This window comes from Salarias fasciatus, chromosome 11 (genome assembly GCF_902148845.1).
Source record: "Salarias fasciatus chromosome 11, fSalaFa1.1, whole genome shotgun sequence".
Classification (NCBI taxonomy): domain Eukaryota; kingdom Metazoa; phylum Chordata; class Actinopteri; order Blenniiformes; family Blenniidae; genus Salarias; species Salarias fasciatus.
In genome coordinates this window covers 30,144,189-30,170,751 of record NC_043755.1, presented here as the reverse complement: position 1 = coordinate 30,170,751, position 26,563 = coordinate 30,144,189, and the positions used below count along the sequence as shown (strand labels likewise).

At 44.8% G+C, this 26,563-nt stretch overlaps 1 protein-coding gene across 2 annotated transcripts in view; it reads right to left on the bottom strand.

Annotated features, from left to right (window-relative positions):
• Positions 1–26,563, bottom strand: part of rftn1b (raftlin, lipid raft linker 1b) — a 141,218-nt gene that overhangs the window by 72,203 nt on the left and 42,452 nt on the right. For both annotated transcript variants that reach the window (XM_030102031.1, XM_030102032.1), the window contains exon 3: positions 9,029–9,206. In XM_030102031.1, the coding sequence (XP_029957891.1) occupies positions 9,029–9,206 (178 nt within the window). The remainder of the gene's footprint in view (positions 1–9,028; positions 9,207–26,563) is intronic.

The following is a 26,563-nucleotide window of genomic DNA, read 5'->3' as shown; positions in this document are numbered from 1 at the left end:
CTCTCTTCTCCCTCTCCCTCTCCGTCTCTCTCGCTGGGCCTAATTCCTAAGATCTCACAAGATCTTGCTAAATTGAATGCTTATGCAAATAGATTGCACTCTCGCTTTGCGTGGATTTTGTGGGTGGTTTACTGAGAATAACACGACGAGCACCATCACAAGCCAAGGGAAGCATTCAAATGAAGCTTTTGAGTGCATTAGAAACTGTCTACACAAGCACAAGCTGCTGAAAAGTGGAAACTGAACAGAGCGCCAAACCACCCCCAAAAAAGACAAAAATATGGATTTGAATGTGTTGGTGGAGGATGTTATGAAATATATCTGAGTGTTATGGTAAATTAATCTGAATTTCACACGGAGAAAATAGCTTTATAGATGATAATCGGTCAAAAAAGCCAAAGAAAATGCCACGATGAAAGACCAAATATAAAAGTAGTGGTGGGTCAGTTCAGGAAATGACTCGTGATTCGCCCTCATGCTTCACGGTAAACATCAACATTAACCAATGGAATCAGTGAATGCAGCGACTGGGAGACAGTCAGAGGCAGAGGAGGTCGGGTCATGGCTTCATCATCTTAAGGAGAAAAAAATACTGCTGAGTGGTGCATGATGGGGGACTTTGAAGTCGGTGCACACAATGTTGACATGAACCTAAGTGGGTATAGACTATAGTTCCATGTTTTTGGAGACAAACACACTTAATGCACATTGTGTGCTATTTTGTGTCAATGAGACGCAGGTCAGCCTCCATGAGCGTATTAATACGTCTGTCTCCCTCACACATTCACTCTCCTCGTCTTGTTCCAGCTGTGACTCCCTTTACTAACTCTCTCCTCCCTCATGGTGTCTTTTTCATGAAAGCAAGGCAAACACGTCTTAAAAAGACCGACGGACACAACCCGTTCAGCCGTTTCGCTCAGAATCAATATTTCTGGTCTGGTTCGGCCGAGCCGAGGGGCGCCGGGGCTGCTGACGTGCGTCCCAGAAGTGAACCTGGAGTGTTGTACACAACAGCACGGTCGGTGATTACTAATGGACGGGCCGCAGTAAGGGAAGCCAGATAAGGCGTCGTGCATTTCAACGACGTGACCTTCTCCACCGTGGCCGGCTGCCTGGATTTCACCTCACAGGACGGCGTTTCGCTCGTCTGTTTTCATGCAAATTGACAGGATGACCGTGTGTGTCGGGGATTATTCGGGGCATCTGGGGTCTCGACGGTGAACGCAATCCTGTTTCTGCAGGAGGCGCAACATGACGGATCGGTTTGGAGGCCGGATGTGGAAATTCAACCCCTCATCCCACCGTTACGGTCTTCTGAGTGTCCCTCGGGCCGGAACGTGAACCCCAAAATACTCTTTACACGGCACCCAAGAACATTGTCTGGACACAAAACTCTCTGCTGAAAGTCATTTTCTAGATTTCTTCAAAAGCAATACAGAGAAACGCCACTAAATCCCAGTGTTCGGTCAAATCTCTCACACAAGTGTTTGAAAACTGAACAAAATCATACTTTGGTTAATATTTTTATATAAAAAACAAACTTTTATTCCCTTTAAGGAGTACTGGCATGTCACTGAGTACTGCTCTTTTACAGTACAACATGGCCGATCCAAATAAAGGGCAATGAACCTGATTGTGTAGATTTAATGGGCGGATGTTGAAAAGTAGGTAATATGTTCAAGTACAGTTTTTTACAGCATTAAGGTCAATCAGGTGAGCTAATTAGCTAAAGCAGATGTGTTTATAGTAACTCCAACAGAAGAAGAAAAAAGAGGTTTATTTTCTTCAGCTTAGCATAATTATTTTTGAAGAAGCAAAGACATGCATAAGATACTAAAATGGCCATTTGCTTAAAAATATGGGAAATTTAAATGCATCGGTGAGAAAAGAAGCTGCACGATATGTCACAAACTCATGGTTATCAACATGGACGAGTGAAGTGCCATAAATCATGTTTCCTTTTTAGATATAAGCGTGTGATGAGTCAAGAACAATTTACAAGAACGGTACAAATTAAATGGTAAATGGATTTCACTTACAGTATATACTGAAGGCCCAATATACAGAAAATACTGTTACATAATCAACCGCATGATTTTTCCAAATGTGAGCGTTTTCTAAGGAATGACCATTTCTACTCTTCACTCCAGAATCAAACATCACGTTTTTGGTCCACATGGATCCAAAGAGAGAAATTATTAATGCTGGAAGCAGCAGCGAGGCGCCGTGATCTATCAGAGTTACTCACGCTCAATTAATTATGGAATCTAGTCACGTAGCTTTGAATGTTCTCACATGGAGGCACATAATGAAAAAAAAACCCCCAATGACATTTTTTAAAGGTTTAGAATTCTGTACAAAACATGTGTAGAACTGTAAATATTAAGACAAAAAGCAAAAGAGGAAAATGACACAGTTTCCTATTGATCGTCTCTAAAAAACACTTCAAAACCCAGAGGTCAAAGTTCAGCGCTTTGCATTTTTAATCAATGCTGGTTCCATTTCTGCAAAAGCCCTGGAGCTTGAAGAAAAAACATGAATCTCCACAGCGATCGTCTGCACTGGGCTTCAAAATGAGGAGCCAAAGACAGTCTGGATTGAAAGTTCCATATTGGTGAAGAGAATTCATCTTTTATCTTTCAATACAACAATGGACAAACAAATATCAAGTTTTTATGTGTGCACAACTTTAGGTCCTGTTTACACGACAACGCTTCAAACAACTACACGATTTTTGTTTGAGCAAAGCTTCACGCCTATAACACAACATTCTGAAAAAGATGTCGTTAGCATGTTGGGCCACTCGTGGATGCTGCCGTTTGTTTTTGTAATGAAGCCAAACACGCATGTGGAAAACAAACCAACACTGGGAGAACACGGACATCTGTATGGACAGACGACCAAGCTGGATTGTTGTTATGATGACCGTCGACTCTAAAACGACCAAGTCCTGCAGAATCTGGACTTTGGAGCCGTGACTCTCTGGAGCAAAACGTTATCGTCCAGCACAAAGAGGTGTTTACTGCAGCTGTGATGCACGGTATGTCCACTGAGGAAAAGTTGCATGTTGCTTGTTTCTATGGAGACGAGTCTGAGTGTTTTCAAAAAGTTGCATTATTAGCCATATCTAAAGAAATAGAACCAGAGCATTTTCAAAAAGATGTGCTTTTTTGCCAGCATCTACAAAAACAAAGAAAGAAAAAAAAGATGGGGAAAGGGAAAAGTTCCACCTGTTTTCAGAAAGTTGCATTTGACTATTTCCATGGAGATGGAATTGGAGCATTTTCAAAAAGTTGCATTTTCATTGGTTTCCACAGAGATGGAGATCGTTTTGAAAAAGTTATCTCTTCACCTGTTTTCAGAGAGACGTAGCAGAGCCTGCTTTGAAAAAGTTGTATTTTTGCCTGTTTCCACAGAGACAGAGTCAGACCATTTTCAAAAAGTTGCATTTTCGCCGATTTCCACCGAAAACGTGGAAAAGCAAAAGTTCCCCCTTGGGAGCCGTTTTCAGAAAGTTGCATTTCCGTGTTTGCGAGCACCGTGGTCGTGTGAACGGATCCCCCAACATGCAGTGAAAGTTTTGAGTTTCCTCTTGAAAACGCTGTGCTGTAAACGGGGAACGATCCGGTCCTCCTCACTGCGTTTTGTTCTGTGTTCTGATTTGTTGCTGCACCAGAGCTGCTTCTCTTCCCGCCATCCTTCTGTTTTATTATAAAATCCATCTTTGCATTTGAAGCTCCCTTGATGAGCAAACACACCTCGGATGGGAACGAACGCAGCCTGCAGCAACAGCTTATTTTTATGTATTAAGGAAAAAAAGAAGAAGTATTTTTCCTGTCATAAACTTGAATTTCTCCATGTTGACAGTAAATATCGTGACGCCTCAGAACGCGCAGCTCCGGCAGAAGTGCAGCCAAAATAATGATAAAACAGAAAACTTTGACAATCCCAAATTAAGCTGTCAGGTCTGCGGTGAATTATCCGGGGCTGCGGAGGCTGCGGCTCTCCGCCGGTACGAGGAGGAGAATCGCTGTGTGGTTTGAGCTGAAAGGAGGAGAGCGGAGTCCTGACGCGAGCTGACGGGAGGAGAGGGAGGCATATCTGACAGCTGGCAGCAGGATCAAACCCGTTCCCCCCCCACTCGCTCTCAGTCCACGCAACTCTCTCTTATCTTCCACACAAACCAATTAATTGCTTTCTTTTTAATTCACTACTTGTTTTGATTTATTGTTTTTTTTTTTTTTACGACCATGTATTGTTTATTTGTTGCTTACTTTGCCTGTATTACCAATTTTCCCCTCCTCTGCTTGAATCCCTGCATTTTCCTTTTATGATTTAACTCCTCCTTGAGGAAGGAGAAAAGCTCATCTTAATTTATTTTACTGCAGATTCATCCCCTCTTCTGGAATAAATTCCCTCTCTGTGGGTTTTATTTCCTCAGCGATCACTCGGTGGCTGCAGCACGGCGCCTCTGATTATTACACTACTCACTCTTGGTCGCTCGTACATCGGGTATTGGTTTTCTGCACTTATTGTACTGTCGCTGTGGGTGACAGACTTAGTTAAATGACTGAAATGTCAATGCAGATTAGTGGCGGTGCTGCTGCGTTTCTTTTTTTCTTGTTTTTTTTTTTTGGTTTTTGTTGAAGGACTGCAGCGACGGCATGTCGGTACACAGAAAGTTTACGTCAAAACACTGTCGGGCGCCCACACAGTCATCCGTCTTCATAAGGAGGGAAGGTGGAGCTGATCCGGCTGACTGTGGGCTCATGCAGGTTACATCCTGGAGATGATGGCAGCCAGGAGGCCGGGAGGAAGGTCTTTACACCATGAGTAGAAGTCAAAACACCCAGGAGAAGCTCAGGAATGCACAGCGAGAACATGCAAACTCCACTCAGAAAGGAGCAAAACACCTGTACACTCTATGACCTCTCCACCATACACACAAATGTGAACTGTGAATTAGCATTAGCTGAAGTTTTTCTTAAAAAAGTTACAATTACATCAAACTCCTGTTTAGTGGACCCCATTAACCATGAATCACGTCTGTCTCCCTCACAGCACTAAAAAAGTGAATAATGTGTTTCTTTTAAGACATCTAGATTATAGAGCATCTTCATACCACTAAGTGAAGTAACTTCATCTAACTTTTCCTTAAAAGAAGAAATAATGCGTTTTATACAGAATAAAACGTCTAGGCAATTATTGAAAACAGATTAAAAAGAAAATAAACAGGAACGGTGTTTTATGTTGGTTGTTTTTAAAGGTTTCAACAAGGTTTCTGAGCTGACACACAGCCTCACACACACAGCCTCACACACACACACACACGGCGGCCCGGCCCTGCGGACAGAAAGCGGTGTTTTGGTAAACAGGTCTGGGTTCTGGGAGGCAGAGTCGCCGCCGCCGCCGGGCTTCAGCTGCCGGGCTCGGCCCGTCTCCTCTCGGCTCCACTCTTTTCGGATTGTCGTGTTTTTATTTGACGTGACTTCACAGTTTGCGGTCCTGAATAAACCCGATCGGGTTCCGTGACCCTCGGGGCCGTCAAACATTTCCAGGAGAGCCCGCCAGTGGCTCCGGTTCCTCCTGAGAAAGCGATCCTTTGCTGGATTGTGACGAGACAAACAAGCGACCTTTCACCCTCTGCTGTCCATCACCGCCCCCTCGAGCCCTTCAGCCGGCGCTGGAGCGGCTCCCTGGCGTCCGGCCCTGACTGAAGAGCGTGCCCGCCCCGCCCCCCCCCCCCCCTCTGGGTTGGAGGGGCTTGTCTGGGCTCGGGGCTGGAGGGCAGATGTAGGGGGCGGCGGTGACTTTGGGCCAGCGTGACAGCTTGCCGAGCCGCTGACAGATGCTGAAGCTGCTGATGAAGCAGCACAAAAGGCTTTTTATGAACCTCGGCTGTGTTTTAAAAGACGGCCGTCATGGAAAGACTTCTCGGGTGTGTTTTACTGCGCATATCGGACAAATGGGTTCGGCCGTTACAAGAAGCAGAAGTTAATCCGAGCGATTCAGTGCATTTCCATAAAACAGCAAAAACGCTGAATAAGATGTAGTTAGCATGCTGGGACACAAGTTCTCTGTTCTTTTTCTTTTTAATGAAATCCCACACACATGCATGCAGAGAACAATACAGAATTATTAACAACGGAAGTATACGGACATCATAAAGGCCTTATCTTTGATCTATTCAGGTCTGGAAGTGAGGAAAATGTACTTTCCACCCAGACACTGTAGTTTGCTCCCTCCCTGTCTGTTTTTTCTTATAAAACCCGTCTTGAGGCTGGATTCTCCTCTCAAGGTCCGGACTTCACGTCAGACATCGTACTGCTGAATCAGAGGTGGTTCTGTGAACCTCTACTGACCCCGAGAGGCTTTCATCGACTTTAAAGTTAAAACTCTCCAGAAGCAGCAGCGACAAGAAGAGTAAAGAGGAGACTCCTGGAGACCACTGTGCAGATCCACCAGCGTTTCATCGTCCGTGTTATTTAGTCGTGTTCAGGAAGAGGAAACAGTGACCCAGACACCTCTGGACCTAAAACATTCTGCCACTTTTTTCTATTTTTTTTTTTTTTTTTTTTGTCTCCAGCACTCGACGGGTAACAAGGAGGCCATGAGGAGGATTTCCAGTCTGAAGTCCTGTTTACAGGACAATGTTTTGAGGTGAAACTTTGTGTTTTGGTTGTTGCTTTACCTGGAAATTACATTTATTGAAAAGACTTTGACATCTGAAATTTTTTAAGCACTGTATGTCCGAGTAAACAGGAAAAATAAAACTCTTATTCGCATTGTGCTGTTGTCTGTGTTCATGGGTGTATTAGAAAAACTCGTTGCACACTACCAGATCTGTACAACAGGAAAATAACCAGGACGGCTAACGTCGTCTTTAAAGACAGACCGCAACCTGGTTTCTGATGTTGTCTTTCAGGTCCCACACAGGTCCAAACGTCTCCAGCCAGCAAATCCAGCAGCAGCAGCAGCTCAGCCAGACGGACTGAGCAGTGTTCAAATGCTTTTCCGTTAACATCCATCATTTTCCTCATTATTTACTCCCTGTTTTATTTGGTTGTTGTCTTTTAATTGCTCTTTTGTTTTCTCATGTCACGTTTCTATAATTTCAATGGAATTTTATGTGTTTCTTTCTCTTTGAAGCGCTCTGAACTGCCTCGTGTCTGAATCGTATTGTAGAAATAAACTTGCCTTTTTACAGAAATAACCTGAACCGGACAGAACTTCTCTGGAATGAAAACTAAAAGATGCAGTTTTCAATCAACCGTTGCCTTATAAGGATCTTTCCGGGCCTGCAGGGGGTTTTATGTTGAATCAGTGATGTGAATGACAAGAGGAGATTGTTTATTTCCTCTCTCATTTATTATCTTCCATTCCTGTTTTTATAAAGCCTTGTTTTTACCTGATAAGATTTATTTCCTATCTGCTTTTATCTCGCTCTCTGACTTGTTCTCCTGTCCTTCTTACAGTGTTCTTGTTTCCTTGACAGACTGATGGTTTATTTAGGCTGTTGACTGCCGGTGTGTGTGAACGTACACTGGAAGCTATGAATGGATCCAGCCTTGTGGGATGGATGGAGTCTGAAACGAGCTGAACTGATCTGGGATGTCTGGGAGCCGCGACTCGTCCGTCAGCAGGATGCTGTTGTTGTTGTTGTTGTTGAAGATAGCGTCTCGGTAAAACTTCCCAGAACGTGTCATATTGATATGGACTCCAGCTCCATGCAGCTTCTTTATGCCATCAAGTCCCTGCAGAAAGCATTATTCCCCTTTTAAAGCTGCACTGACTCCTAGTTTTAAGATTCTTTTATCTATTATGAATCTCTTAAAGGTATTTCTATTTCTTAACTCAATACATTTGAGAAGACTCCACACATGGAGAGATTGTACCTCGATTATCTAATATGCAACACATACAACTAGACTTTATTGCATTTTAAAGGTTTTATCTTAAAGTCAAACACTGTAAACATGAATTTAATCGTCAAGCAGACTTTCATGTCAGTCACCAAGCTGCCATTTCTTATTTTTTTCACCGTCCGGGCATGAATATGAAGCAAAATGTGACTCTCGGCGAGTGTTTTTTCTGCATAATGACACCAATTAAGGTGCATTAGTAATCTCAACATGCTTTCTTAAGTGACTATAATGGCTTCATCATTCTGTGCTAACAAAGGTCTTATTCCCAGGAGTGAGGCGAGGACGTCTGAGGCCCCTGGAAGATGATTGCCTCGGGGCCGGGCCCCGCCTTTGTTTGGCACAATACATGTTCTTAATAAGAGCCCCGCTCTGCCTTTAATTGTCACCTTTTGCCCGTTAATGAGCCTTAATCCTGCAAAAACAACCTTTGGGTTAACTCCTGGACTTCGGCCGGTTGCAGATTCGCTTCGTGTAGTAATGAGTAAAAGAGACGTTGTGTGGAGAACATTTTCAGATCCATGGGATTTACTCCTATTTATTGCATACAAACTTTTCTGATTAACTAGTTCTGCATGTTAATGAACAGAGTGACACACTGTGCTAATGGCAGCGCTGCTGACCTTCTTAATGACGAACTCGCTTGTAGAGACTGCAGAGAGAAACCGACGCAGATGCTTATTAATTATCACCTTTTGTCTCAGTGGTGAAGATTGTGTTTTGCTACAAACAACTTTATGCTTAAAATTAGAAGTGTTGTATCTTTTATTAATTATAGTTTGCAAAGCGCCTGCAAAAAAAAAAGATTCAATTACTATCAGTCAGGTGCATGAGACTGATGTGCTGCATGCATTAATTCTGGAGAAAACACACGGTGTGTGACAAATCGATGCTGCAGGTTGTGTCGTGTTGCTCCTGCAGCGTGGAAACAAACTCGTGCTCTTAATAATAAGACTCTTCTCGCTTTGATTCTCACAGTTCGTCGTGTTGATGAAGTGTATTTCTTCAAAATGCTGCACGTTCGTTCAGTTCTCAGTATTTCTTGGTTTATTTTGCTTAAACCACCGGGCAAACGGATGTTTGAGGGTGTGTGATCTGACACTCACCCGTCGCTGAGCCGCACCAGGATGGCCCGGTACAGCTGGTGCTGCGGGCTGTTGGACTCCGGGCCGCAGGGGTGGATGAAGGGGTGAACGGCCGCCAGGATGAAGCCCTGCTGGTAGAGCTCCTGCAGCTGACCGGGCAGCTCTCGCACCGACGACAGGCGCAGCGTGGACGTCCCGCCTGGAACAGACACAGGCGCGCACGGCGCTCGGTGAGCTTCCAGCTGGAACCAGGAGCGTTTCTGTTCATGAACGCAGCTGCAGCCGTTGTTCACACTTCATCATAATTCAGTCATTCTTCTGTTTATTCAGAGCGATTACCGAGTCTCCGAAGCGATCGCTGCTCCAGGAGCTCAATTTTCCCGCAGAGTGAAAGACACTTAAAAGTTGAATTGATTTCCGTCGGATGTGAAGCGATTTTATTTAATGTATGAAAAGTATAAGCTACAGCTTCCTCATCGATCCTCGGAACGGAATCCGACCAATTTCAGGAAATGATGAGCTTTTAGAAATTTCATAAACTCTCAAAGAGGAAGAGGGAGAGAAAAGTCATCGAGGTAATAAAGTCCATTAAAATCTGGGGGAACATGTGACAATAAACACAAAAACTACACAATCTATATACTAGAAAAAAATTACATGTTTGAAAAAAATTAAAATTGATTTTCAACTTTTCTCAGTGCAAGAAATTCGTTACCGCCATGTTGAGGCAGAAAACAGATTTTGACTTATAGTTGACCCACTTTTGTTCAAGACGGAGGTTTTCATGTGATTTAAATGAACTCCATGATTTTGGTTTTTCACACTCAGCTGTGGTTGATGCCACTTTTCATCACCTGCTAACCTTTAGCTGCCTTCTGATAGCGAGCAGCGATACGATACGAGCCTGATTCATGCTTCATATGCAGAAAATGTTCCCAGAGGAGGAACCTGCAGCTGCTGGATTTCATGGAGTCGTCTCTCCGGTATGGCGGGAGGGTTTCAGCTCACCGGCTCCGCCCCGCAGCACGGCGGCGGAGTTCGATCTCCACCACTGATTTAAAAATCGCTTGTCGTTTGTTGAGGCAATTAGCTTTCCGCTCCTTCCTCTCAATCTGCCCGATGATAAGAGTCCAGGACGCTCCACAGGTGCTTCTTTATGTTTCATACTCAACTCGAAACCGCCCCAAACATTCGAGGCCAGCCGGCGTGGCGTTAACGAGGCGGAACCCGTGAGCCGAGGCTAAAAGTTGTGGACGGTCTCCTGTTGAATAAAGCTCGCCGCCCCTCCGCCCCCTCCGCCCTCCCCATCGGCGAGCAGGATGAAGACCAGCAGCAGACAGCGTCTCGCTGAGGGAACCAGCAGATGTTCCAGCGAGCTTCTGTCAGGCGGCGCCGGCCAATCGGGATGTTTGCTAACGAGCGTGGGAAGGAAGAGCGGGTCGGGTTCAGGAATGGAGGCAATTAGATTAGAAAACTGCCGGGGGGGGGTGGGGGGGCGCTGTACGAGAGGTCGGAGCCGAGGCCCGGATGTTCCGGTGGCTCGGATCCCAGCAGAACGCTGGATGTGGCAACATTTACTGCGGGCCAAACAGCTGGGGCACGTGGGAGAACGCCAACACAAAGATCTGGATCCAGGAGGGGGCGGGGGGGGGGTTCCTCTACAAGCTGTCACAAGATGTGGGAAATGCCGCTACGGCTAATTAGAGTCAATGAGACACACAGACCGAAGGCTTCACATTCATGGGAAAAGTCAATGTGTAGAAGTTCAGTGGGAGGTCGGGTGTGTGTGTGTGTGTGTGTGTGTGTGTGTGTGTGTGTGTGTGTGTGTGTGTGTGTGTGTGTGTCGGGGGGGGGGTTGTTCAACTTTTATCATTCATATTGGTAATTTTCAAGTTGACAGTCATGACCCTGTTTGTCCCGGTGTTCATGTTTACAGTGTTTCATTCTAGAAACAAACTTTTCTGCTGTTGCCGTGTAAACTGGTAACTTTTCTGAAACGAAAACGCAAAAATCAAGCGTTTTTACTGGAAATGTTGTGCAGGCGGCTGTGAAACAAAAACAAAAATAAAGATGAGGTTGTAAAAGCTCAAACAGCTAAAAAGGAAACATTTCACTGAAAATGTTAACATGGCTCCAATCAGTACAAAGAACAGGAAGAAAAGACAAAACTTCTTCAAGAACCACAAAACAATAATAATAAAAAAGACAAAGAGCCAAAACAACCAGAAACTTCTCTCAGTGACTCGGACGGCGGATCTTTTCCATCAGGAATATTTCGGCACATGGGAACATGGCGCTCGCTGCCAAGCTGCGCAGGTTTTCTTGGTCGATCGACATCAAACGAACACGAAACTGTGAGAAACTCTGAAAGTGTGTAGAGTTTATCATCCACTGCTGAAGGTTCTTTGGCCTGAAATTTGTGTTTTTTGAACCAAATGCTTCTGAATAATCCAAGAAAATGTTCAACAAAACCCCCAGAAAGGAGCCCGTTCATTTGCTTCCAGTTCTTTTGTCTGGAACGGGTTGTTGGTTCGACGCCTGGAGTAAAGACCTGTTTTTACCAGTGTTCTTCAACTGAAATTAATAAGAGTGATTAATCACAGTCATTTGTTAGTGCATTAAAAATGCATTATCTTATTTTTTAAAAAGATGGATTTTGAATATAGCGATGTTTTGCAGATGTAGCAGTTTTAATTCGCTTTACATGATAAATCACGTCCATTTTTTTCCTTCATTTCTACAAAGGAAGCCTGATTTCTTCTATTTAAAGAGGGGTCGGGTTCTCCGTTGAGCCGCGGCGGCAAAAACAAATGACCCCTGACCCCAGATTCCACTTTTACTACATATTTCTTGTATGGCCAGTTTTCTAAAGCCTGATTAATCTTTTGATTATAAATATTATTTCATTTTTCATATTTAACAGAAGTTTCATCGACATCATTATCAGTGAGAGATCTTCAAAATAAAAGTTTTACACCAAAGTCAGCTTGGTTTTTCATCTCTGCATTAAATAGCTGCAACATGGAACTTTTATACACCATCCTGTGGAGACGGTGGCGTATTTAAGACAATAAAATTTAAAAAATAAGAAAATTTGAAGAAGCGGTGGCCAGAATAAATGAATGTAGAGGAAAAAGTGATTTAAGTGTGAAAAGTAAAACAGCAGAAGTTTAAAATGACGTATAATGACTGATGGATGTTTGCTGAAGTTACAGTTAGTGGGACAATGATCTTAAGCTTCTGAAAAAAAGGAAAAAAGTAAAGGTTTTACAGTGTTAAAATGATTAAAACTGGAGTGAAGTAACAAAAAACTGCTACAAGAAGCTAAAAATGTAAAACAAGGTACAGTAGAAACTTTCTAAACACATCAAAGTTCATGAGCTGGATTTTAGTTATTTTCAAGGTTAATCATGTTTCGCAGCTCCAGTTTGATTCGGGTTTGTTAGAAAGGGACAGAAAAACTCTTTAGGATGAGTGGATGAGTGTTTCCAGCCGGCTGACCTGCAGTGTCTTTACGGCTCTGATATCAGGTGCAGCTTCACAGATAACACACCGAGAATTAGGGCCAAATAAAGACGTCATAAGCCCGACTTATAGCCGCAAATACGTCGGAGCAGAAGGTTATTAAGGCTGGAACATGCAGATGAGATTGGCCCCGGATTGTTGGCAGAGACCTGCGGTAATATCTGGACCTGTCTGCTGGAAGCAACGCCCTTTTATTTTCATTTTTAAAGGGCGAATGATGTCTTTGGACGAGGGACGCACCGATACCACTATTTTAAAGGACGAGCACTAAACTTTAGACATTTACTGATATCGAGTGCCAATGAGTAAGTCTTAAATTCCTTTAAGCTTAATTTATGCTCTATATGCAATCTATACACGAAGGCTAAACTAGCTCAGGAGGATAGAATAGCTACAGGAAATAAACAGCTGAAAAAGATAAAACAGCTAATGCCGGCAGCCACCAGTTGCATTTTGAGAGTGAATGTGAATGAATATGCTGCTGAATGTGTCCATGTGATCAGTCAAACCTTCTACCCTCGGCTACTCCTTAAATTCAGTGTAATCACTCTGAAAGAGTGAGAGTCTCACTGCTGTCATGCGCGTCGCTGAGCGCCGCCGTTCTGAACGGTGACACCAGGTCACATGATTCGCCAGTGACTTCCAGTTCAGCCGGCGTGAGAGGATGTTGTACTAGTGAAACTATTTTTGTAACAAATTGATTTCTTCATGTCAGCCTTTTTTTTTTTTTTTTAATTTCCCATCAGGGACTGAAGTTATAATTAGTTGTCATTTGAACATTTTTGCTGATTGACAGGCTAAATGGCAGCGATTGTTTCAGAAAATTTTGTTCTAGAAAATATCAATGTCTTAAAATTCATTGCATTCTAAAAGTCAGTGATACATTTTCTAATTATCCAAATCAATAATTTCAACCCCTGTTCTCCAGAACATTGAAAAAAGGGAAGACCCATTCTTGCTTCATTCCTATAAATGTATGGCTAGATTGTCTTCACACTAAAGTCTCAAAGCAAACTCAAACATGCAAACCACCAAGCTGGACACCAGGTCTACGCAGTAAAAACTGAAATCATGCAGCAACTGTCTGCATATCGAGGAACGGCTTTCTCATGAATCTCTGCAGGAATGGGAGCTCGGCTAAGAGGTGATGAGTCCCGGCGACAGCCGGCTTGTTCGCGATGCAAAAGAGATTCTGTTCACTGTTTGAGATAAAACACCAGGAACCAGGAACATACAAGGATGTAGGAATTTGTTCTAATACATACAACTGAATAAAAACCCACAAAATTTCATGCAAAAGTGATTCAAATTAACTGAAATTTTGGCTGCCAAAGTAGAATTATGGCTACAAAATAAACCCTAATTCCCATGATTTTTTTTTTCTGACCACCTGGTTTTTGACCGCTGCACATAGTACGACTCCTCCATCAGCATCCTCCTGATCCCCGAAGCCGGTGTCGGTATCAGAGCATCCCAACTTTAACCAATAAAGAGTTGAAATCAGCTTCTCCTCTCGCAGCTGCTGGATGCTCGTCTCCTGTCTCTGCGTCAGGCATTGTTGGATTTAAGTGTCTTTCAACAGGAATATCAAAACACTGTTTATGCTGAATTTCTTGCTGGATTTTCCGGTGTAAACACGCTGCCTACTCATTTCTAATCAGCGTGTAATATGGAAGTGGGGCATCTCCAGACGGCGGCGGGGAAATAAACACACTGGAATCAGGCAGCCGATGGTCAGGTAAATAAAACCCGGCGACAGAATCGACACATTCCACCTGAACGCAGCGTGATAGTTTAGTATCAGGAGCCGCATGTGGCTCTTTGCTAACAGCCAATGAAGGAAAAAAAAAAAAACAGTTTGAAGAATTAACAGCTAAAACTATTTAAAATAGGAAAGGATTAAGCTTGATACTTTTGCTTTTTTTAAAAAAAAGAAGAAAGGAAAAAAAATCAAAAGGGAACATTTCAAAAAATGTGACATGAAAAATGAAGCACTCATAGGGACAGATAGGGACTGTATTAGTGCAGCAGCACAGCGATGCATGGAGCTGCTGCATCACCAGGCCTGAGAGAGAGGGAGAGAGAGAGGGAGAGAGAGAGAGAGAGCGAGAGAGAGAGAGAGAGAGAGGGAGAAAACAGAGAGATTTTTTTAAAAAGGGAGAAATGAGGAATTTTCTGGTGCCAATCAGGAAGCAGCTCCCAGTATGAAGATACAGAGCTGATTCAGTCCCAAGTCTGCCTGCAGGCTACAGATCCAGAGGTTCATTGTGAATCCACTGAAGTTTCAAAAAGAGAAGAAGAAGAAAAAAGAAGAAGAGAGGAGAATCATATGCTGTTTCCCCCTTTGGGCGAGCGAGCGCTTTGTCTAAAAATACTCCTTCAAAATTTCTCAATCACACTCTGTCCTACTGCGCCACAATGCAGGAGCTTTAGAAGGTAAAGAGCGTGGAGGAATTAGCACAAAGAAATAGGCCGCCCCCCCATCCCCTCACCCCCCCCCCACCCACCCGCCAGCCCGCCTCCCGTCTCGCTGCTTCCCTCTGCCTTTAGAAATGGAATTAATCCTTCTGTGATCTGTGATTTTGCTTCCTTCCCGTTTCGTTTGGGCACAACGTGAACACCCCTCCCCTCCCCCGCCGCCCCCCCCCCCCCCCCCCCCTCCCCCACCCAAAAGCACGAGGCGCTAGCTCCAACCGAACCGGCTCTCCAACCCCCCCGCCCCTTCCGGTTGAGATGAGTAAATAAGGAACTGTTTCAATTAGTGGGATTGAACACAGCCACCGGTGCCTTCTGCGTACGTCTCTAATCGCGGCGTGAGCTGCTAATAATCGGCGCCGGAGGCCCTCAGATACGCCGTTGACACGTCGATTCATCAAACATGGCTTTCTTCATCGTGATGTGCCCCCAAGAGCCAAGACGCTTCCTCCCGGACCCTTCCAGAGGGACGTTTACTCTCCGTACGCGACGCATTACGAGCAGTCGAGTGTGGAATTAGCGGCCTGGCGAGCGTCGGGTTGGTTCTGGTCGTCGGCGTTCGAACCTTTGTCATGTTTACCTGGAAGAACATTTGGAGAAGAGGCTCAAAACTCACAGGAACCAATCAGTTTGCGACAAATAATGAGAAAAAAGGGGGGGGGGTGGCGGTTCTGGCTGACAAACAGCAAATTGGTTTTTCTGGGAAATTGTGTTTGACGCAAAGCCGTCAAATAGACATCGCCATTAAAGATGGAGGCGGGGGGGAAACGGGGGGGGTACATTTGTATGAACGTCTGAAGAGTGGGACTGATCGTCGTCTTCTGGAAAACGTGGAGATGCTGCGGCTGACAGATCAGACTTCAGACTGAATCGACGGCTGTTTACATCGCCGTGATCTTCTGATCTTTACAAACAAACCTGCAAAGCTGAGCGTCTGTAAAACTCAGCTTCACTGCGTGTCGGAGAAAATCAAGTCTCACATCGACGTTCACGGATAACGAGCTCAGAAAATCTCGCTCACATGACGCAATCTTCCGCACTTCTGTGACCGCCGGGTTGTGTCATCTGAGAAAAGCTAATGCTAATGCTGCTAATGCTAAACACAGGTTGGGGTTGCCGACAGTGGGACATCGATCAGGGTACAGAGGGAGTTGAAGACGGAACGAGTGTGCGTGTGTGTGTGTGTGTGTGTGTGTGTGTGAGTCTGGCTCCATGTTCACAGCGGAGTGATGGGAACATGCACAGTTCATCTGATAAATAACAAACAGCCTTTCAGCTGTTTCCCTCCTGTCTGCTGCTGGCAGTCCGACACATGGCCGCACATACTGAACCGGCTCGTCTCCCGGTGTCAGGCCGCCGTCCTGCTGCTGGGCGTCTCAAGTCTGGACGGAGTCCAGAGAGGATTTTCCCCACTTATATTTACCCTGACAGATCTGATAGCATCCGTCTGTCCATTTTCATCAGGCCATCATCATCATCATCATCACATCCATCACGATCATCATCAACATCATCGTCACTATACCCATCATCACATCATCAAAAGTACCACCGTCATCACTATCATCATCATCACCATCATGACTATCATCCGTTTCACTACAATCACTATCATCATCGCTATCATAATTACCATCACTAATATTATCATCATCACTACCATTATCATCATCCTCACCATCATCATCATTATCACCATCACGATCCCCATCATGACTATCATCATCATCATCAGTATCACTATCATCGTCACCATCCTCACCATCATCCTCACCATCATCACTATCGTCATCATCCTCATCCTCACCAGATTAAAATACATTAGAGCCCATGCTGAAGGCAGCCGTGTCCGGAGGGGCTCGGCCTCTAATGAAGACCATGAAGACGGACTTTGACGCTCATCTTACTGCTTTAGCAGTAATGTAGCTCTTCTTCCTGCTGGTGCGACTTCACTGGTAATCAGGTAACTAGACGCTACATGTCAGTGAGAGTTAAAATCAGAACACACTTTGTGAGATGTTTGGTTGGAGATGGATCTAACAGGAAAAGCCCAGGCTGGATTATTCAACCATAGAAAGTCGTCACGGCAGCAGCTTTGTCTTTCTGTTTCTTGTGGCAACATGGAGAAGAAAAATGAGTGGAGAAGCTGTTAATCCAGCGGGAGACGTCTCCAGCACCTATTTCAGTCTCACAAGAAGCTTCTCCTCTTTCATGTTATGTAAGGCGCTCCAACGTCAGGGTTATGCAAATTCTCTGTTTAGGGTGGAGAGATGAGGCTGGGCGGAAATCTGCATGACGTCCAGATGTTTGCAGCGCTGCGCGTGTGTGTGTGCGTGTGTGTGTGTGTGTGTGTGTGTGTGTGTGTGTGTGTGTGTGTGTGTGTGTGTGTGCATGTGTGTGTGTGTGTGTGAGTTAATCCCCAGTGGAACAGATTGGGTTGTGAGTTGAGCATAAGGATCAGGAGTAAACAGGTTACAGGTGAATACAGTACTGAATAAATAAAAACTACGGAGGACAATAGAAACGTCAACAAACACCAGGTCTAAAAGAAAACTTTAAAATGAGAAATTAGTACAAGCAATAAAACATATTAGCAGTGTGGAGGCCTCTCTCTGGAAGGTTTGCATGTTTTCCAGGTGCTCTGATTCACTTTCAGACTCCAGAAGCATTAATTAGTTACACATCACCACAAATCGTTCATCAGCTCTGCGCCTTCATGCTCTGCAACATGTCTGGCCAATCCGATGGAAGAAGAACATGCAAACCCCACACAGAAACCTTTAACCCAGAGTCAAACCGTTCTGACCACTGCACCGCCGTGAGGCCGCTGAAGAGACTTCATGACCTCTAATAAAAAGCAGCTGCTTTGGCTGGAAGGCTCGGCGGCGCTGAACGGCAGCGGCGGTTCTGATTTCTCCTCTATTAAAGACAAACAGCCTGAACACCACCTGTTCACCACTCACAGAGATAATGAGTCACCTGCTGAAACTATTTCAGATCGTCTCCCCGCTCTCGGGCTGCATTTGCATTTCTGATGTTCAGAATGTATAGAAGAGACATGTACACTGATCAGCCGTAACATTATGGCCACCGACGATGAAATCATCCCACTAGCATGCAGCAAGGGAACGTTTCATCCTAAAAAATGATTTTTTACTTGAGCAGAGAAATGGTGTTCATACTCTACAGCTATCAGTGTTGATCAAAAATGGCCCAAGGAAGCAAAAAGCATTAAAATGGTGACAATGGGTACTCCGATGAAAAGTCAGCAGACAGACAGGCTTTAAGGCAGGTGGTTATAATTTTATGGCTCATCGGTATCAGTAAGGGTTTAACATTTTCAAGTGTGCTTTATGGAGGTAAATGCCTCGTAGCTGGACTTCCAAATGGAAAGCATTTGTAAGATATTGTTACCGACTATGATCTGAAGACATTGTGCTCTTATTTTACATATATTTATTTTAAATACACATGTACAGAGCGAACAGACATGAATGATGATTAAAAATAATAGTAATATTCATTCCTTGTGTCATCTCAAAGACAACATTTTCCTTTTGCATATCCAACAAAATCAGTTTTCCACCTTGAACTAACAGGTTTAGTGTTGCAGTACCAGTTTGTACCACAAGGAGGTGCATTGAGTCACTGAGCCTCAGTCAATGGAAAACGCTTAAAGACAGACTTTCCACTCAACACTGTCCCCTCATGTCCAGCAGAAAGGACGAGCTGATTGTCCCATAATGTCCCTGTAAGTTCAAACATGTCCTCACAGGGATGCAGCCGACACTGAAGGTGTAACTTTCACAAGACTTGTTTATGATTCTCACTTCCCATGAATAATAAAAGAAGAAACTTTGAATTGAATCCGCTGACACCGGCTCACTTCCCCTCATAAACCCGCCCGCCGTGTAGGCACCTCGGAGCCGCGGCCCGCCGCGTTTCCATCACTCACCACATTTAAAAATAAATGAGTAAATACGAAATTAATAAGCTGAAAGATTGGAGCGCCGGGGCTCTGAACACACACACACACAACACACACACACACACACGCACACTCTCTGGGAGGAATGGTTCGAGCACATTTGCATGGTGGTAGAAAATAGCCTGGCATATATTATCCACCCACTGCGCCTGATTTCTGATCGGGCCGCTCCTATCTGCCACATCTCTCATTTGGCGATCTTGCCTCCTCGCCTCATCACGATTAGAGACTTGTTTGTTTCTGCTAATACTAACCGCTCAATTAGAGGCTGACGCGTTCATCGCGAGCCGCCGAGGACGCCGTGTTTTTTCTTCTCCCTCCGCATTAGGAGGAGCCGACGAAAACGCCGCCGGGCCACCGAGGGCAGCAGGAATTTATTTCTAATATGTGACTTTTAGTGCGGCTCCACACAGCAATGAAGCAATTAGGTTTGCTGGTGTGCTGCGCTTAAGTAAGAATCCCAGGCGCTGATTTGTTTGGCTTCACCTAAAGTGATGTGTGTTTTTATTATCGGAAAACACTGAGTTCCTGTTCCATCCATCCATCAAGCTTCTGTACCGCTGCGTCCGACTTCACCTGACCGAGGCCATTTCCGGCTATTTCCGACGTAAGAACGTCTGCCCAACGCTGAGGCTGTACGACACACAATATTTCACATGCTGTGTCACGATAATGATTCAGTTTTCAGCTGTTCTGCCAAAACACAGCTCATGGCTGCACTTTAAGGAAAGAAATAACAGAGCTGGAACCTCAAAGCCATTAGTCGGAGTTTGGATCTGTTTGTTTGGACCAGTAGTCTCCAACAGGTTTTCGTAGACCCGATTGGCTCCATGAGGTACTGCAGCATCATGAAATTTGGAGTTTATTAGATAAATTATTAATTATTTTGGAAAAAAAAAAAGTTTTCCCCCTCAAATGAAAATGTCTTTAAATACGCATCACAGTAAATCACACAGATGGAGGCGTAAAGTTGATAGACTGCAGTTAGAAATGTGTACATTCTGCAACGCCACTTGATTTTCTTTCAAAATTCATGTTTTTCAGTATCTATTTCAGTTTTATTTCACACGTGCACAAACCCACATACAGCCAAAGTATAACTGTTCTCCAGTATACATTAAAAACGTTATATTTTGGTGAAGTGTTTCATATGGAGCTTTACATTTGTTACCTTTAGATTTTGTGTTTTTGCACCACAGTAACTTTGTTTCCTGCTGCTGTTGGTTTTTTTCTGCATTACAATGTTAATGAGAAAGACTTGTGAGTTTCCAGGCCCATCTGGGACGTGGTCTTTATCCTTGACATGCACTCTTTGCACCTCAGGGGCTGGCCTGGCCCGGGACACCGACTGGCTGGACGCCACCTGATCACATGTTGGACCCCCCTCCTGTAGGATCCTCATTGGCTGAGGAGGATCAGGATGCATACGACTGCCTGTGGTTGACTTCTTCCCCCCTCTTGTTTCACTTTAAATGTCTGTAATTTGTTTTATGAGCCGCCTCAAGCTGTGGATCTATTAATAAAAGCTATACGCTGCGGGAGGCGCTGAAGTTTGACCTCAGAACAACATACAAGCAAAACAGGGACACAAACAAAGTCATTAAAACCAAAATGATGCTGTTTCCCTGGGTTATTATTTCCATTGTGATGTTATGTATTAAAGGTTTCTCAACAGAATTTGATATAAAGTCCTTAAATCCATGAAACACAGTCCCGGAGTGAACCTGCGCTCCTTCATAAAGCCTTAATAAAGGCGATATGACATGCCTGTACTGTAATTGGCCTTTTGGAGCTGGGTGCACCGCCCCGCTCGTCTGTCTGTGAAGTAGTCATATCGTTATTCAGCGTCCAATTAAAATGGCCTCAGCCTCTTCGGGAGCTCAGCTCTCCGGTGCGGACCACCTGCAGGATCCTCGCCGGCGCTCAGCAGCCCGCCGTGAGTCATTAGGCTTCACACCGCTGCAAAATGGAAATGGCACTTACTCCTCTGTCCTCCACCTCCTTTTAAATTTCCCCCTCAGCTCCGATTCCTTCTGCCACGGGAGGAGGAAGTTCCCCCCGCTTTGCTCTTCTTGCACATTTAGCCTATTTTCCTGCCTCTGCTCTCGGCGGGGAGTCTGCCCCTCGCTCGCTCGCTCTCTCTCTCTCCACCACCTCTGTCTTGCTTTTCGCCTCCCCTCCATCCATTCCCCACTGTGTTGAGAAGAGCAAAATCTTTGAAGGGTCTCCTCTGCTCTTAACCTCTTTTGCTGCCTCTACAAGCGAGTGTCTATTTTCTGTATTTTTCTCTCATCTCCTGTCCTCAGTGTCAAGACGGCAACGTGAGCCGGCCGGCGAATCAGTGGCGGGACGATGAAACCAGCAAAAAAATGAAAGGAAAGTCAGATCAGACCTTAGCAGGGACTGTACAGACCACAGCAAATATTAAAATATGTACTGGACGATGGAGCTGGAAGCTGAAAACAGCTGACCGTGGGTGGAGGCAGAGGGTGGAGAGGTCACCACGTCCATCAAAGAAGAGACAATCACACACCTTAGATCAGAGAACTGCAACCTGCAGCGCCTTCAGTTCCTCTGAAGTTTACTGAAAATTATATCTAAAATAATTTCCTTCCTATTATTATCCTTTTTGGCTCATTTAAAATGAGTAAAAAGAATAAAACTGCTAAAATTTCTATTAAAAAAGGCTACAAGCGGATAAAATTGGCAAAAACCAGTTAAAAAAAATGAGGATTGGCAAAAAAAGAAGAAAAAAAAAAACACTCAAAATGTTTGAAACTGAAAAAAATGGAGCAAAAATTGCAAACATGACATGAAAAAAAAATGGTTACAGGTCAAAACGGTTAAAACAGCCTGAGGGGCTGAATCAGCTAAAGTTGGCTGAAATGGTTAAAAATGGCTACAAAAGCTAAAACAGCGACATTAATCCTAAACTATAGTTGTGAAACGTCATGAATGCACCTTTAATAAAACTACATGAATGACTTTAGAATCTGTGCCATCTGTCATGATTAAACGTCTTCTGTGGCTCCAGATTAATTTTATTTGTTGGAAAGTGAGAAAAACGTCTCTTCTAATGGAAAAGGTTACAGATCTCTGTGTTTGTTACAAATGAATAAATGAGGTCGTCTTTTCAGTTCCAGCGTTCCGGGTTCCTTCTCCATTGCGCCTGTTCGATACGCCGAAGCGTCCTCTGGGAAGATCCTCAACCCGAAGGCAGCGTGCATCCTGCATCCAGTCACCTCTAATCACCCATGGCGGGGGGGTTTTCCTGGACCAGGTTGGTCTGGGTCTGAAGACCTGACCTGTCCTCCTGATGTGACCTTCCCAGGAGAACACCGGTCACGATGGCGACACTCCAGACGTCCTCGCACCACTCAGTCCCTTCAGCCTTGACAAGACCCCCGTCCAGAACTGATGAACTTCAGGTCTCCGCTGTGGGGGTGAGGTTGAGGAAACAAGCAGCTGAAATGAGTTTCCTTCTCAGAGTACGGCCACGTGGGAGCAGCTCCGAGCAGAACTGTGACTCCTGCACATCAAGAGGAGCCGGCTGAAAAGCTCGAGGCGTCTAATTAGAACAACCCCTGGCGGAGGGGCACGTGGAGGTCACTGGGGAAGGAGGAGCGGAGGTCGGCCTGGGACCTGCAGGAGAGATTAAATCTCTGGGTTGGCTTGGAAATGGCTCAGGGTCCCCGAGGAAGAGCTGAACGATGTTGGGGGGGGGGGTGGAGGGTGATGGAGGACCGGTGTGAAACAAAGCGTGTGAGGAGTCGGACACGGACATGTACAGACTCCGCCCGGCGCCTGGCATTAAGATCTCAGCAGCAGATCCTTCATGTCGTCAGGTGAGGAGGCGAGAACTTCACTGGAGTCTTTTTACATCCAGTGATCAAATGAGGAAACTTACATTTACTCTTATTTCCTCTACACCTTTATGACCAGAAGAGCCATTTTCAGGACTTTATATCAATTAGAAAAAAAATGTGCTTCTTGCTGAATGTCTTCGATCCGGTCATTTTTCTGCCTAAAGGACAGAATGTACAGTTGTTCAGTGACATATCTGATGCAGTAACATCTGAGGAGAACACCAGTGATTATCTGTTCATCTCCTTGTGTTCGTAACGCTCACATAATCATCCCGAAAGGGGGTCGACTTGTGCCGGAAATGCGGATAATAAATTCCCTGACTCTTCAACTCCGGGCTGATTGACAGGAGAGAAACTCAGCGAAGGCTGCTGACCTGAACGCACCTGAGATAAATGTCCTCCAGCAGGCCGTCTTCGGCACGGCCGGCCCGACGCCCGACGCCTGAGGCAGACGCCGTAATTATGCACGGGCACACAAAAGTGCTCATAAAGCAGGATCCCGGCCAGGATGCATTAAAAACACCGCGAGCACATCCAGATCGATGGCGCTGCTCGCAAATTACCAGCGTGAAATATCATCAGAGGCACTGACCAGGGCGCGGTTACACACACAGACACACACACACGCGCACACACACACACACACACACACACACACATACACACTCACACACACTCACACATGCACAACACAAGTGGCAAAGACTGGATGTTAACTTGTGTGTATTTCTTTACTGAGATACTCAACAGAAGTGTTGCATTGTCATTTATCCATTACTGGAAAGAGCAGAAGTTGTAGAAGCTAACTTTTTCCTGAGCGACTGAAGTTTCAGTCCCGTTTCTCCCGTCAGATGGAGCCTCTGTTTGCGGGATGTCGGCTCCTCTGAGCCCTCCATCCTTCCTCTGCTCTGCCGCAGAGGCAGCCGCTGCACGCTGATATTCAGCAGGTACGTTCCCAGTGTGAGTCGTCTTGGATTTCGCACGCTGGCATCTGCTAATTAGCAATAAACATGAAGCGGGAACTGCAAAGTCATTAGGAGGCATCCAAACTTTGTGGCAGTTCAGCTGACGATCCCACAAAATGCTGAGTTTGAACTGAGCAGGATGCTGGTTTGACCGTCACCAAGGATTGATCAGATATTTATTTTAATTGCATGTTTAATGACCACATCCATCACAGATCTACACATCTTCTACAGACATTTATCCAACTTAAACCTACGTAGTGGCTGCAGTCAACTTCTGAGAGCAAAGAGAAGTTATAACCCAGAAACAAAACAATCGATCACTCAGATTCAAACATAGGGACAATTTTAAATCAGCAAATAATCTCAAATGCATCTTTTTTGACTGAGAGAGAAAAACTGGAGGATCTAGACTCAGGGAGATATTGCTAACTTCTCATCAAAAAGCCTCCAACACTGCAAACAAAGTAAAATCTGGTTCACAATAACCATCAAAATGCTCACGGAACTAAGACATAAAAGATTTTAACAGTTTCATTCATGACTTTTTGAGGCCTCTACCTAGTCAGTGTAGCATTTCTATTGGAAATGCACACTGGTATCAGATCAATCTAGATTCACCCTTAAGAGCACTTTAGCATCACTTAAAAACTGGAGAATAAAATCAAACCCAGGTTCAAATCTGGGGTGTTCATGCAGTGAGGTGAGAGTGCTAACCACAGCACCAACAAGGTGACACAAAATACCTACAATTTTGCTTCAAAATGAACATAAATCTGACAAATATAAGCTTTAGATACTTTAGAAAAACCAGCTTTTCTCATGAATTCGCTCATTTTCCTCTAAAAACTGTTTATTTCCACGAAGAGATCAACGTCATGCAAAGTAAAATACCAGACTTAGATCAGGACTAGAGGGGTGTTAAACAGAAAAAGAGCTTCCAAACTCTCTTTTGATGGCTCCACTGACAATTCAGCCACAAATAAAACATGTGAAACAATCGGATTTCCTTCATTTAAATGGTTGAAAACGCTCTGAGCAGCAGCTGAAGGTCTGCAGCTTCCTGTTCCGGGTGCTGCAGGTTCTGGAGATCTCGGTTCTGGAGCTCTCGGTTGTGAAGTTCTGGTGCTGTAAAGATTTGTGCTTCATGTCGTTATTTAGGTGGAAAAGGTGAATAAATTGCACATTATTGTGCGGATGAAAACAGACGGGGTTTCGACGGGTTTGCTGTCCATTAGATCCCCGCGGAGCGAGAACAGTATCGACCCGTCCGTCTTTTCACCTCTCGCTGTGAGGAGCGGTCGGACTAATCCATGTTTCTCCACCTCTGTGGCTTCCCCTCGCTCCCTCCGCCTCTCGCAGGTCCGGGACGGCCGTCATTAGCAGTCGCGGCTCAGAGTGCAGCTCGGTGGAGCCCCGGGGCCAGAGCTTTGTGCCTTAATTACCCACCTAATGAGTCAGTGGGAAAGTCAGTGGGCCTGCTGGTGCCTCCCCCCCCCCCTTCCTCCTCCTCCTCCTCCTCACTTACTGTATTCACTTCAGTCCCTTTTGACTTACACGCTTAATCACTCATTCACTACGCTCACCCAATGACTGCAGTCGTACTCGATTCACTGTCGCTGTCGCTGAACCAGACGTAAACGTATCAAACCGCTCTCAGCCGCCTGTTTGGTCTCTGGTACGAAACCCCAGTAAAGTAACTCTCTACTCTACTCTGGTACTCTGCTCAACATCAACGGTGACACTTTATACCAATCAGCCAAAACTTTATGAGGAACGGAGAGCGATAATCAATGACTTCTGTAAACAGTGAGAACCGATCGAGCAGCTCAACGTCATCTGGATCATTTTCTAGGGAAACTGCTGTAGGTTTAGATTACTGGAAGATCTTTTTCACACACTGAGCTACTTTTCATACATTAATTTGTAAAACTGATTAATACACCACAACAATACACTAACAGGATTATTAACTTCCCCAACTTTTCTTGTAGCACAGAGAGGGCTCGTTTCTCTGCCCTCAACGTCTACGCCAAGATTTGAATCTTTCCACTTCCTTCTTTTCTTGAGAATCTCCAATTTTATGTGAGAAAAAATTCAGCGTCAGCGTGAGCAGAGCGCCAAACTCGGGAGGAGATTTGAATCTTTCCACTCTTTTCCCTGAGAATGACCAATTCCACGTGAGAAAAAGGCCGTTCTGGTGCGAGTCGAGAGACAGAACTGGGAGGAGAGAGAGTTGAACTGACACATCTCCAGAACTCACTGAGCTGGGGTGAAAAGACGGACAGAAACCGGGGAGTTTAGTCAATCAAACAGCAGCGCGGTGGTTCAGTGGTTCGCTCTCATGGGAACAGTGCTATGATGGGTTTGGAGCCCTTCTGTGTAGAATTATCATGTTTTCGTTGGTTTTCTGCCACATAAAGTCTCCGTTTGTCTTGTGACAGATCTGTAACCTGTTTAGCTTTAACCCTTCGTTCAGCTGGGATCCATGAATCCTCATAGAGCATTGTGGGATTGTTCTCACTTACTGGGCTTGCAGCGAAACTTTTTAAAAAATATAACTACAAGTAAAGATAGCACCCTTCCTGATACCGAGTACTGATAGGAGTACTTATTAAATGGAATAAAGTCTAATTCATACACCTACATGTTACCGTGAGCCTCATCAGCATCGATATCGGTGAATCAAACCCTCCGTCCTTCCCTCCTTTGCATTGCTGTTTTGTTTTTCACTCAC